Here is a 12,791-nt window from a genome sequence, read left to right on the forward strand (position 1 = left end):
CAAAAAAAAAAACTACATGTCTACATGAGCAAAATGCACACAATAAATCTTATAAATGTAAAATAATTGAAAAAAAAAAATATCGAGTAAATATACGACATCATCCATTTACATTCTCCCCGTCCATTTTGACTCGCTTACACATTGATAGAGTTTTTCCCAAATCCATTAAAACCAACGTGAAAATTACCTTCAACTCAATATTAGTATATCACCCAATTTTTTTAAAAAGATGACGAATATGACCCCATTCATCCATATGGACATAAGTTATGGGCTCTAGACATAATTTATTTATAGAAAATGATAAATTTTTCTAAAAGTTAGCATAATAATTCTGTCAATATTCTTAAAATATAACACATAACATGTGTTATCTATTTATTCTCTTTTTTAATTTTATCAATTGATTTATACACATGTCATCATCAAATTCTTAAAAATAATTAGGCTATGTTTTTAAAAGATTTATCATTACCAAAAGCCAATTAACAAGCATTTCGTTCTTTCCAAATCTAAAATCCAAACACGCCCTCTCCCTCCCCAAAGCTTGTGGGAAAGTTTACCAAAATTTGTCACCGGCCGTCGATCTCCGTCGTGAGCAAAATGGCTGTAGATACAGAAGATTTTACATCTATATTTTTTAAGAATTTGAAAATCCAACAACAAGATCCGCCCCCATTATCTAAACCTAGACCCCCCGCCTGGAAATCCATCCCCACCGGAACAAATGCCCCCATTCCCACTTCTTCTAGAAGCTTTTACAACACTTCTACTGTTTCGGTATGCCCCCTCTTCATTACATTTCATTTTTTTTAATTACTTTCAATTTTTAATTTATGTATTCATACCTCACTTTTGTGTGTGTATATGTATGCGGTTTAACCGGGGTATCTAGTGACTGTTTTCGAGCCTTTGTTATTTCAAAGTTTTGAACTTTTTTAAAGCCCCCCTATGATTTGCTGTTCTACTGCTCACTTTAAGTATCTATATGCGCTAATCGTAGATACATATACCTACATACATTACATACATACTAAGAAAATGTTAGGTCTGTGGTTCTTTGAAAGTTAGGTTCGTAGACAAACGCATTCGTGTCATAGTTTTGTGGCCAAGATGGAGTCATCTTATGATACACTCATGAGTAACACTATGAACTCGTCATCCCGACGTCCATAGACTGTACTTTGCCCAATGTGTACATTTTTTTGAATTGAATGTTTATGTTAGACAAAGTGATTAGTGGCAGCTAAACTACTTATGCTAAACTATATGCCAGCTGAAGATATCGATTTTATATTTGGGAGAAGTGTATGACAAATCTTTTTAGCGCCAACACATGTACCTTGTTCAATTTGTAGCTTAAAAGTAGTCAGCAACATGTTGATTTTTCTGTTATCAATTTCGGTGAAATTTCGGTTTTCGGTGGTGGGACATAATTTCGGTATTGAATTTCGGTTTATATATCGTTTCCGAAATTTTCGGTGGTTACCGAAATTTGACCGAAATTTCTGAAATTTCGGTGAATTCTGTTTCAGCACTTCCAGGTTTTATCTTTTACTCTTATTTATGTATATATATATATATAAATACATATATAATATTAGAATTACCGAAATACCACCGAAAAAAACGATATTTCGTATACCAGTCCGTGACCGAAACACCGAAATTTATGTCATTGACTACTTAGGTCATTTTTGGACCATTTGTGTTTATTAAGCGTATTATTTATATTTCACAATGTTTTTAGTAAATCACGAAATTAATTCATGCTTCAGGAGGCTAGTTTAGTGAGGTTGGCAATGAATGCTCTTCAAGGTTTGGAGTCATCTCTTATAAGTATTGAGAAACTGTGTGCCATATTCCGTTCTGATCCAACAGACAGAACATTTCACCGAATTCCTAGTCTGTGGAACCAGTCTGCAAGTACACTGGCTCTTGAGAAGATACTTCGATCCATAGGCTGCGTGGGATGTGAAGTTCTCCTTCTCCGTAAATTTATTAGTCATTTCACAAATTTAACTTGGGATGCCACTTTGAGAAGTAATAACAATGCCGAGTCAGAAGTGGAAGCGAACAATTATTCTCCATACAGTCTGGTCAACCAGGCTTTTGCTGTTGCCATTGAAGATGTTTTGGAAGGCTACATTGCTGCGTTGGATACTTTATCTTCTTCTGTTGCTTTGAGACGAATGTCAGATAATGATAGCACGTCTCATGCTACTTCTACCTTGAGAACTGGCTGCCTTTCTAGTGTTGGGCACTGTGAAGTTACGCTGTTGGAAGTTTACCTCCATACGAAAGAACTTAGGTGTCAGATTGAGGCTATTGGTAGCGTCTGCAATGTGCATAGTTTAGCTCTTTGCTTCTCACTTTCACCCCTTGGGGATTTAGATTCCAAAACAAAATTTAGTGACTTCCCAAGAGGTGGAAACCTTCTTACCTACTTGTATATGGAACTCAAGGTCAGCATTTTCCGAGATATGCAGCATGCTATATACTTCTTTTAAAAAGTTTGGGTTTCACTTATGTTACTTGGTTTTAAATATCAGGTTGCTGATCCAGTTCACCGTGCCCTTCTCAAAACTCTCTTTGTTCGTTCATGTGAACCGTATTTTGAATTTATTAGATCTTGGATTTTTAAGGCCAAGATTACTGATCCTTATAATGAATTCATAGTGGCCGACACTGAGAGTCAACAATCTTATTCATTTTCCAACACTGGGGTTTTTATCGACTTCCCGTCAGCCACCATCAGGGTGAATATTGAATTATAGCATCTTTATTTTTCTATTCATAACATATGTTTTAAGTTCTTATCTGATGTTCCTTTTGCATTCCAGGAGCAAGGTGGAGTTTCTGTTCCTTGTTTTTTGAGGGACTCTTTGATTCCGCTCTTTAGAGCTGGTCAGCAGCTTCAAGTACTAATAAAGTTGCTGGAGTTTTCTGATGGTGTTGGCAGCTGGAACCGCACATATGAGGACTTCCTTCCCTATTGGAGTAGAATGTCCAGCTCACGTGTGTTACATGCATTTCATATGGCTTTCACTAAGGAAGGAATTGAAACGATGGTACTTGCAAGGAGGGACTACTACAAAGTCATGATGGAAAAGCTCAAAAATCACTTGCCGAACCTAGAATTTAGATATCATCAGGTTAGTTCATCCAGAGCACTTCATAATAAATTATGTGTTCCAGATATACCATGCTAAAATGAGTTTATTTTCCATCTATATATTCCCCACCTATACTATGGCCTTTGACTACATTGGTATGGGGCTTTCCCTTACCCCTGATGAGGTTGTATGAAATGGACAGAACAGATTATTAGTCGATTACTGCATTTAACAGTCAGTTTACTTTTACTCAATTTATCTATATATATCCTTGTTGCTCTTATCAGATCTTTTTCTTAACTGGTGAGAAATCATTGACCACTAATAAGTAGGATTTAATGAGCTATTCTTATCAGGTTGTTAATTGTCTTTATAAAAGGGTTACAGTAGGAACATATATTTTAGAGCTATAGGTTACACATTGGTACCTCCAGAACTAAATTATTCACACTTGCATACATACAGTCTAATGCTGAAGTTTATCTAAATTTTATGGATTACTTGGGTGTTATGCTTTACAGGTTGTTCCGTACTCTACATTACCCCCTTCTGTTTCTAATGGTCGAGGAAGTTTGGAAGTTGCACCCACGGATAATGGTAGATCAGTTTCTCCTTCAGCAAAAGATATGAATCATAATCTGTAAGATCACTTTGCTTATGTATCCATATGAGCTTAAACATTGTAAGGAATGGCTTATATATTGCCTTGAAAAGATAAAAGACCTTTGGGACAGAAATTATGAGGGACAGCATGTATCCACAACACCTTTTATGTTATATGTGGACATGTAACTAAAATGTTATGCCACTGTCACCACAATGATGTGCATGAGTCTTTTAAGTCTTTTTATGGAATACAGTAGAATACATGCAAATAGTTCCAATCAAGAACAGCAAGAAGACCAGACATTGCAGACAATATATTCTAGATGTATTTGATAGCTTTAAGATGTGCATCTTCTTCTTCCTTGAATCAATATATTCTGGATGGATTTTGTGCATGGACTATGGGAGCTAAAGAGATACACATAAGGTATTATGGAAGTGATAACGAAAGTATGAAAGAGGGGAGATAAATTGGCTCAATGACTTTGTCAATCTAATAAGTTGTCCTCTAATAGATATATTAGTAAGTTTACACGCTTTCAACTCCTTTAGTAAGTGCAGTATATGAGAATTATAACTTGGCAAATGTAAGGCCTATTCTCCTCTTCTCTTAAAATGACCAAGATATTATAATCCGTAAATATAGCACTAGTTATGCATACCACACACTCATAGCCCCACTGCTATCCAATGTGTGCCTTCTTAGGTCAGATTAATGTGCATAGTATGCTCTTATTTATTCTCCTGTTTGTTTATCTTTTCAAGGCTTTTGTAAATTCCCTAAATTGTAGATCTCCTTCTGACCGTCAGGCCTCTTGGTACAGTGGAGGATGATGCATCTAGCATGACAGAGGAGTTATCTTATATGGACGATCCATGGGATTCATCTGAATGTTCATTTATTGAAAGCTCCGATGAAATGGTAGATGAATCTGAGACCAATGTCAAGTTTTTGCATGATTCAGAAGAACTTGATAAAAGGTACTTGTCTGCTTTAGAGTTCATTTCAGACTCCTCTTCTGATATTCTACCAAACGAGCCTTCTCAAGGTGAAAACCTGTCCAATATGGGAAGTGGCTCGCATGAATTAGCAAAAAAGACTGATTTATCTAGCTGCTCCGTTGATCATCAATATTCATGGATATATACGAATGGCGCCTCCCTTGCGTTAAACCAGAGTTTGTCACACATGATGGAAGCTCAATATCCTAATGATCAGCTTGATAGTGGATGCCCACTTGCCAAAAATCATATGTGTAATGGCATAGGAAACATAGGTGATACATGGTTAAATTCTTATAGTGACAAGCGCAAAAATGATCCAAGTTCGGGATTCCAAGAAAATGGCATATCACAATGTGGGGATTTAATTCCCAATTGCCTGGCAAAAGAGGTTGCTAACAAATCTTTTGGAGATGATTCTTTGAGTCTGAGAAGCTTGAGATCATGGGAGGTTGCATGTGATAACCTATTACTGGGGACAAAGCTACGGGATAGATGTCCCAAAGTTCTTTTGCCTTCTTTTGAATTTAAGTCTGTTAGAGATCCTTTTAGTGAATGTGTGGATAGGCTAGGCAGTTCTAACAGAGGTGACCAGCTCTTAGTTTCAGCTCAAAGTGCTGCTACCAAGAGAAATTTCCATCATGAAGGCCATGGCGATGATATCCTAGTTATCAAGAAGGATTCAGTCCACACACATGTACCCTTCGGCTCAGAAACTGATCTCCAAGAACAAGCGTTGTCACCAAATGCATCTGGTGGTGGTGGTTGGGAACATCTGCTTGATGGCACTGGCAACAAAAAAGAAATCCGCTCTAGTGAGCCTAAGACCAGTGTTACTTCAGTTGAGATACCGTTGGATTTTGTTCTTGAGAAATGCCTGTTGCAGGAGATTCAGCTACAGTATCCTTAATTACTTGCAATCTGCATATTAGAAGTTAGTATCACAGCTCTTTCTGTTATGTGGTTCATTTTCTATTTTTATTGCTTGTGATATGCTCATCAATATTGGTTACTCGAGCAAATTGGAACTCTTTAAATTTAAATTTCGGTTGTATTTAGCCATACTGATATCTGTGGAATTTCACAGTGTCAGTGTCATGCACCAATTCAATATCATTCTACATGCAAAGTACCAATATTAACTAACAATGCTGAAAATGCCAAAAGTGTGATACTCTGTTACGTGAATTATTTATGGAATGTAATTGATAAGAAAAAAACAGAATTATGGATGACATGCAGGTGCTATTGCATATTGAGGTTTCTTCTTTGAAGAATGTAGATGGTCACTGCATGAACACGATTTGAAATCATTTGACCTGAAATTCGCCACATTTTGTTGAAATGTATTTCTGTTCATGATTAGTTGATGTCATTATCACAGTATGATGTGACAGAGGACATAAAAAAATATTTTATTTTATTTGTATAGATGATGTTTTTGCTCTATTGGTTTTTAAATTTGTGCTCTAGATTTAAGATGTACTTGGTTATGTCATCTTCCCTAGCTTTAATGATAATTACATAATAAAATTTAACTTAATTATGACCTTTATATCATGCCAAAGTAGTGATTGAAGCACATTAATTGCATCAATGAAGACAGTTATTTCCTTCATTTGCATCCTTAATGATGGTAGATATATGTATGTCAGTAAATTGACAATTAAGCTACTTGAGGAAGGTTTCTCTTTACAAGAACATTTGCTGGCTTTGCGGCGATACCACATGATGGAATCAGCAGACTGGGCAGACTTGTTTATTGTGTCACTCTGGCATCATGTACACTCTCTTTTAGAAGACTTAATACTTTTAATGGTTGATGATGAATAATCTTATACTGAGTCTTTCTTTTCATTTTAGAAATGGTATGCTACAGAGGTAGATAAAAGGATATCTGAAATCCAGGGGCTTCTGGAACTCTCAGTTCAGAGGTCTTCATGCGAAAGAGACCATTATAAGGATAGATTGTTCGTGTACATGAAAGAAGAAAGCACAACATCTCTTCCTGGTTTTGCTACTGGTATATCCATCTGACATCCCTAGTTCTTACTTTCTTTTCTTTTCGAAAATGTAAATTTCACATCTCTTGTAATATGCTGGCAGGCATACAGTCTTTCAACATTTTGGGCCTGGGTTACAGAGTAGATTGGCCAGTGAGCATCGTCTTGACACCTGGTGCATTAAATATATATGCTCAAATTTTCAGCTTTTTGATACAAGTCAAGCTCGCGTTATCTTCTTTGACTGAAGTATGGTGCTTATTGAAGGTATGTTGATGCAAGCTATTTACATAGAGTACACAGTAATTTTTGTGTGCAAGTATTGGTTCATTTTTGGTGATTTGCGTTCTTTATTTTTTGCTGTATTATTATTTGGAGTTAATTTTTTTAGTTGATTTTCAGCTTGAAATGTTTTTGACCTATCTTATCATAGTGATCATCTCAGTTGAGTTGATAAAGTCTACCAGAATTTCTTCGTCATAGTCACAGTGTAATGTGATATGCATTGTTGATCTACAGGAATTTATCCAAACCGCTAACCAAGATCGTTATTCTGATCTGCATAAATCAGAGACCAACCATTTCAATGTCATAGTGAAATTGAGGTATTCCTGAACCTCTTTTTGCTGATTCTGTTTGACAGTCACATATGATTGGAAAGTTGTTTTGATAATATCATATTTTATGGCATAATATGTTTATTTTGGCTAATATTTTATAGGGATAAGTGCCCAGAAATGCAGTCAACTAATGCTCAAAAGTTATTGTGTACACGAACTCTAGGTCAGCTTTATTGTGTTCACGAAACTTGAAGTTTTGGTTATTGTGAACATAAACGGGATTATGGCTATGTGGGACCGGTTACTTTCACATTTACCCGTTGACTGCTTACGTGACATGCACACAATAACTTTTTGGGATTAGTTTATGCATACAATTAAAAAAAACAGGTTATTTTTTTTCAAACTCGTCGGAAACTGCAAATACTCGCCGGAAAACTTAAAAATCCGATTAAATCTTCGTTTCTTCGAATTAGATCACGAAATTCGCACCAAAATACTCAAAAATCAGCCGCGAACAAACCCTCAACAAAAGTTAAACCGATTGAGACTCGCCGGAAAATACACCAACTCGTCGGAAAAATTAAAATCACCATAACTTTGTTGTTTATTCGAGTTTCGACTTGAAACCAACACTAAAACTGCTCAAAATTGTTGTCCGAAACTCGAAGAAACAACAAAGTTATGGTGATTTTAAATTTTCCGGCGAGTTGATGAATTATCCGGCGAGTCTCAGTTGGTTTAACTTTTGCCGAGGGTTTGTTCGCGGCTGATTTTTGAGTATTTTGGTGCCAATTTCGTGGTCTAATTCGAAGAAACGAAGGTTTAATCGGATTTTTAAGTTTTCCGGCGAGTATTTGCAGTTTTCTGCGAGTTTGAAAAAAAATAAAATGTTTTTTTTAATTGTGTGCATAAACTAATCCCAAAAAGTTATTGTGTGCATAAACTAATCCCAAAAAGTTATTGTGTGCATGTCGCGTAAGCAGTCAACGGGTCAACGTGAAAGTGGTGACCAGCTAACTTTTGACCCGGTCACTTTTGCATGCTATAGGACTATTGAACAAGTTTCCTGAATACAATAAAACTGACCTAAAGTTCGCGCACACAATAACTTTTGAGCATTAGTTGACTGCATTTCTGGGTACTTATCCCTATTTTATATAAAGCTAACTTAAGATAATTACATCATCATAGGATGACTTGTGATCATTATATAACTAGTCTTGCAATCCCAGTACTGGTAATCTTGTGTGATTCTTGTGCTACCTGCTGTATTTCTCCTCAAGTGTAGCCAATTTATGTCTCCTCGGCACTGAACCTATAGTCTATCTTTAAAGCACACCGTTCTCACTCTACCGATGTCTTTGCAGTTATGTGAGTCTATATCATGAAAGTTGCAATTTTGTGAGTTCTCAGTTAATAATCGATTCGTGAACATGTAAAGTTCTCTCCAAGATTTTACGTTTGTTATCATATTCAAACAAATCTTGATGAAGTAATGGCGTAATGCACATTGTGCTCCTGAACTTTTGCCATGGTTGCGATCAATGTATTCTTACATGCATTTGTATTTGCTGTAATTAGAATATAAAGACGTATGAACTTCTGTTCATAAGGAAATCAACGCTAACTATTCTAATAATTAGTTAGATATTTTGTTGGTCCTTGATGGGGTCCCAGCTTTCAAGGCTGTCACCATTTTGTTGTAATCAAGCAGCATTTCATCTGTGAGCATTGTTAATTATATTTTTTGTGCGGGACAGCTATAAATGCAAATAGGGAAACAACTTACTAACTAGAACCACATAATTGATACTGATAAGATGGACAATTCAAGTTTGTTAGGAAAGATAGAGCAAAAACTAGTATCCCCAAGCCTGGTAGTTGTTTGCTCTTTCTTTTTGTAAATTTTACACTGTTGTACATCTGGTAATATGCCAATTATCTGTTCATTTCTGTTTCAGGCACCATATATTTCATTTTGTATCAACACTGCAGCAGTATGTTCAGTCGCAGTTATCACATGTATCCTGGAGCAGATTTCTACAGTCCCTTAAGCATAAGGTTCAAAACACTTATCATCACACTTATGTTCAGTCTATGTTAATTGGATGCATTTTCAGTAAATAGTTTACGAGAAGCGTGCGTGTCTATATGTTAAGTGCTGATTGTGGCCAGCCATCTCATGTGAAAACTTGAGTAAAAAGGAGCCACAGTTTTGCTCATATCTTAGGGTATTAATTCTGTTTGTCTATTGTGTTGTCTCCATTTGGTTTTTTCTTAGTTGCAAGTTTTTAAGGAATGGCTTTATTGTCCGAATCGCAATGCCAATGTCTTTGTTTCAAATTTTAAAAAGGGATTGCTGTAGCCAGGAGCTAGGCATGTGATCTTTGTAAACAACGAGGTTAACATTTGAGACAATAATGGTTATATATTGTCATATCGACTTGATCTTCACTTGCTAGAATGATGCAATGCATGAAGGCTGATTTTTAGACAATCAGGCTACATTAATATTCTTTGGGTAATTAGTTAGATCACACAATATTTAGATTTACAACCAATTAGTTATTATGATTCTTACTTCATTCTTGTACGCTCACTGATTCTTTCAGATTTCTTAAACATGTCATGTTTTGATTTATGTTCTATTAGGTCAAGGATTTGACGGACTTTGACTTTGTGCATATGGATTATCTCAAAGATTCACAGCACATGTAAGTTCTTTCTCTTCCTTTTTGACATTTTTCTGTATTTTAACATATGAAAAGCATTGGTGGAATTCCTATTCCTCCCTACACGGGCCCCTTGTTCATGTAGTAGGCCCTGTGGTGCCGTCAGAAAATTTCTCCACTACATAGTATTGTTCTTCAAGTAGTATTCCGCAATTGTTTATCCACATAAAAGTATATACACTTCTATAAGTTGAGTTAACACACAAAATTGTATTTGCTATATCTATTAAAAGGAACATGTTTAAGTAGAGAGAAGAATGGCCAACAGGTGAGGAACACCAAGATATATCCTGTTTTTCAATAACAGGTGGATTTATTAATAGCATGTATGGTTAATGGATATGGGAAGCAAATAATTAGTATGATTCCCCTTTCACATGTTTGGTTGGTTGGTAAGTTTGGAATACAAATCTGGAAATGAAACCCATATATTTTGCATATTTTTAAAATCGCCAAAGGGGTTGGGTATGGAAAAACTCATTCCTACCACTATAAATCCTATATGCGTAGTGATAAGTTTTAAATCACACTCTTCCTAAATATTAAGTAACAAGTATTGCCCTGTTAATAGCTAATAGTATTGCCCAGGTTCAAGTCTAAGGAGGCAGGGTTTACCCCTATTGATCTTCGTGCCTTTGGGCGGATTAGTTGGGGGTTTTCGGGTATTTGAAATAGGCATTTCTACTTCGAGGGAGCTCTCTAACGCGGACCCGGTTAAGATAACGTATGTTAGATCTCCCGCTGTCGAATCACGACACGAAGTTCTCAAGCGAAATTCACCTTTCAAAAAAAAAAGCTAATATCCCCGTATTAAGATGAATCATCTAAAAATCGTAGCATGTGTCTTGTCAGGAAATTCAGTTAGTGTCTCATTTCTTAAAGAGATTATTGTTTTATCTTATGAGTGTCAATATAGAGGAGCGATTAGACCAAATTGTAGGGTCTTGTACTCTTGTTTCATCTTATGCATATTGGTTATTTTATTTGCAGATGTTTTTTATCAATTGATATGAAACAGATAGCAGACATTATTCAAAGCATTTTGCAATGTGCATTGGACTTCAGATCTATTGTTGTTCCAAACAGTTTGTCTGGACCAGATGGAAGAGGTCCGGTGAACATCGCTCAGGTCATTGTTATAGTGTCTAATTGTTTACTTATTTATTTCTTGTTATTCTAAATAGACTTTGGATATTGTGGATTACATCAATATAATAGGCGGGCATTATATAAGGTTAAACTCCCTTGGGTGAGGCTTTCCAAGCAAGTATTTTAGTTGTCCATAATGATGTTAATTTCACTTGGAAAAATCTGCGAAGTGTCATGAGCTGCTACACCATATAATTGGATGCAAAGTGTTCTGTAACTTTACTTATAAAAATAATGATAATATATTAATAGTTGGATAAATTTAGTGAAAAATTGATACATTTGGTTGCATTTCCTGGTGCAGGTTCTCACCATTAAAGAAGCATTTATCCGAAACATAAGACAATTATATGCATGCTATCTCAACTCTCCCAAAAATGTAGAGTTCAGTCTCCCACGTTTCTGGGAATTCCTCAATTACAATGACCATTACTCAGATGTCATCAACAAAGAAATGGGCCACAACATCTTCTCCTTATAAAACCATGAGGCTGCAAGAACATCGTATAATGGAACAGTTTTCTCATTGTTTTTGTGTGTAGTCATTTTGGTTTGTATGATTACTTTTAAGGAAAATTGTAGCACTAATGGGAATTTTATATTAAAAGTTCACCCCTCGAATTATATGGAAAGTGTACGACTAGGCGTGTAGAAAAAAACTGAAACCAAACCCGAAAGTCAACCCCTAACCAAACCCGGTAACCACCCGGCATTGACCTAACCCGGCGGTTACTAACCGCTTAGGGTTCGGTTTTTTTTATCGGGTTAGAGCCAGGTTGAGATCGGGTCGGTTCGGTTTTTGGTCAAAAAACTCAGTCAAACTTGGTTGATATCTGGTCAAAGTTTGACCCAAAACCGGTCACAAACTAGTTCGGGTTGAGTCAAACCCGGTTTTGGTCCCGTTGACCAAAAAACCGGGTCGGGTTCGGGTTGGGTTGAGTAAAGACAGGTTTTTGATCATCACTATGTACAACTATTTAATAAAATTTTAATTAAAAATCTTTAAGCCTGTGTTTAGCAAAACCTTTATTTTAATATATCATATTTTGTAGTATAGTTTTTTTATATTGACACCTGACATATTTATAATACATGTGAGACTAGTCGTGATCACCAACTAAAATTTGGTACTTAAATTTCTACAAAGGTTTGTTTCTTACCGAAGATAGAGTTAAAGTCTGATAAGACTTGATCTTGCTACCTCTTTTATATGGTTAACAAAACTCATTTTATAAATGCGTTGATGCAACAATTGTACATTGAAAAAAAATTTGTAACAAGTTTCGATAACTTTGTGTTGGCCAAGCTTTTTGTTTTTAGGTTATTGATATGTGGATTTATTTTTATTTTTGTTATATATAATGTGAAGGATATTTGAAACAATTTTTAAATTTTATTTAATATTTTTTCACCTTTATTTTTAACTAACCAGTTGGGTTAGCCGTAGACCATCCCTATGGAAGTTTAAAAAAGCCTTGGTCGGTCGGTTAAAAGTGGGTTGGGCCCACTAAAATTTATTCTAAATCTCTCTTATTCGTTCAATTCACCTACTGTTTGGTTTCACTTATATAATATTTTAGACTAGTTTGAGTGGAATTAGTTTTGGTTTATGTGTGT

General features: G+C 35.7%; 1 protein-coding gene across 1 annotated transcript; it reads left to right on the forward strand.

The window, feature by feature from the left end:
• The first annotated feature begins 508 nt into the window (after positions 1-508).
• Positions 509-11,806, forward strand: LOC122585783. Its single transcript, XM_043757907.1, has 14 exons — positions 509-783; positions 1,782-2,468; positions 2,556-2,762; positions 2,847-3,158; positions 3,641-3,759; positions 4,536-5,627; positions 6,368-6,509; positions 6,591-6,750; positions 6,834-6,997; positions 7,250-7,335; positions 9,255-9,354; positions 9,946-10,007; positions 11,016-11,154; positions 11,479-11,806. The coding sequence occupies exons 1-14, from the start codon at positions 607-609 to the stop codon at positions 11,653-11,655; spliced, it is 3,624 nt and encodes a 1,207-aa protein (XP_043613842.1). The 5' UTR covers positions 509-606; the 3' UTR covers positions 11,656-11,806.
• The last annotated feature ends 985 nt before the right edge of the window (positions 11,807-12,791 follow it).

Source organism: Erigeron canadensis, chromosome 1 (assembly GCF_010389155.1).
Source record: "Erigeron canadensis isolate Cc75 chromosome 1, C_canadensis_v1, whole genome shotgun sequence".
Taxonomy (NCBI): domain Eukaryota; kingdom Viridiplantae; phylum Streptophyta; class Magnoliopsida; order Asterales; family Asteraceae; genus Erigeron; species Erigeron canadensis.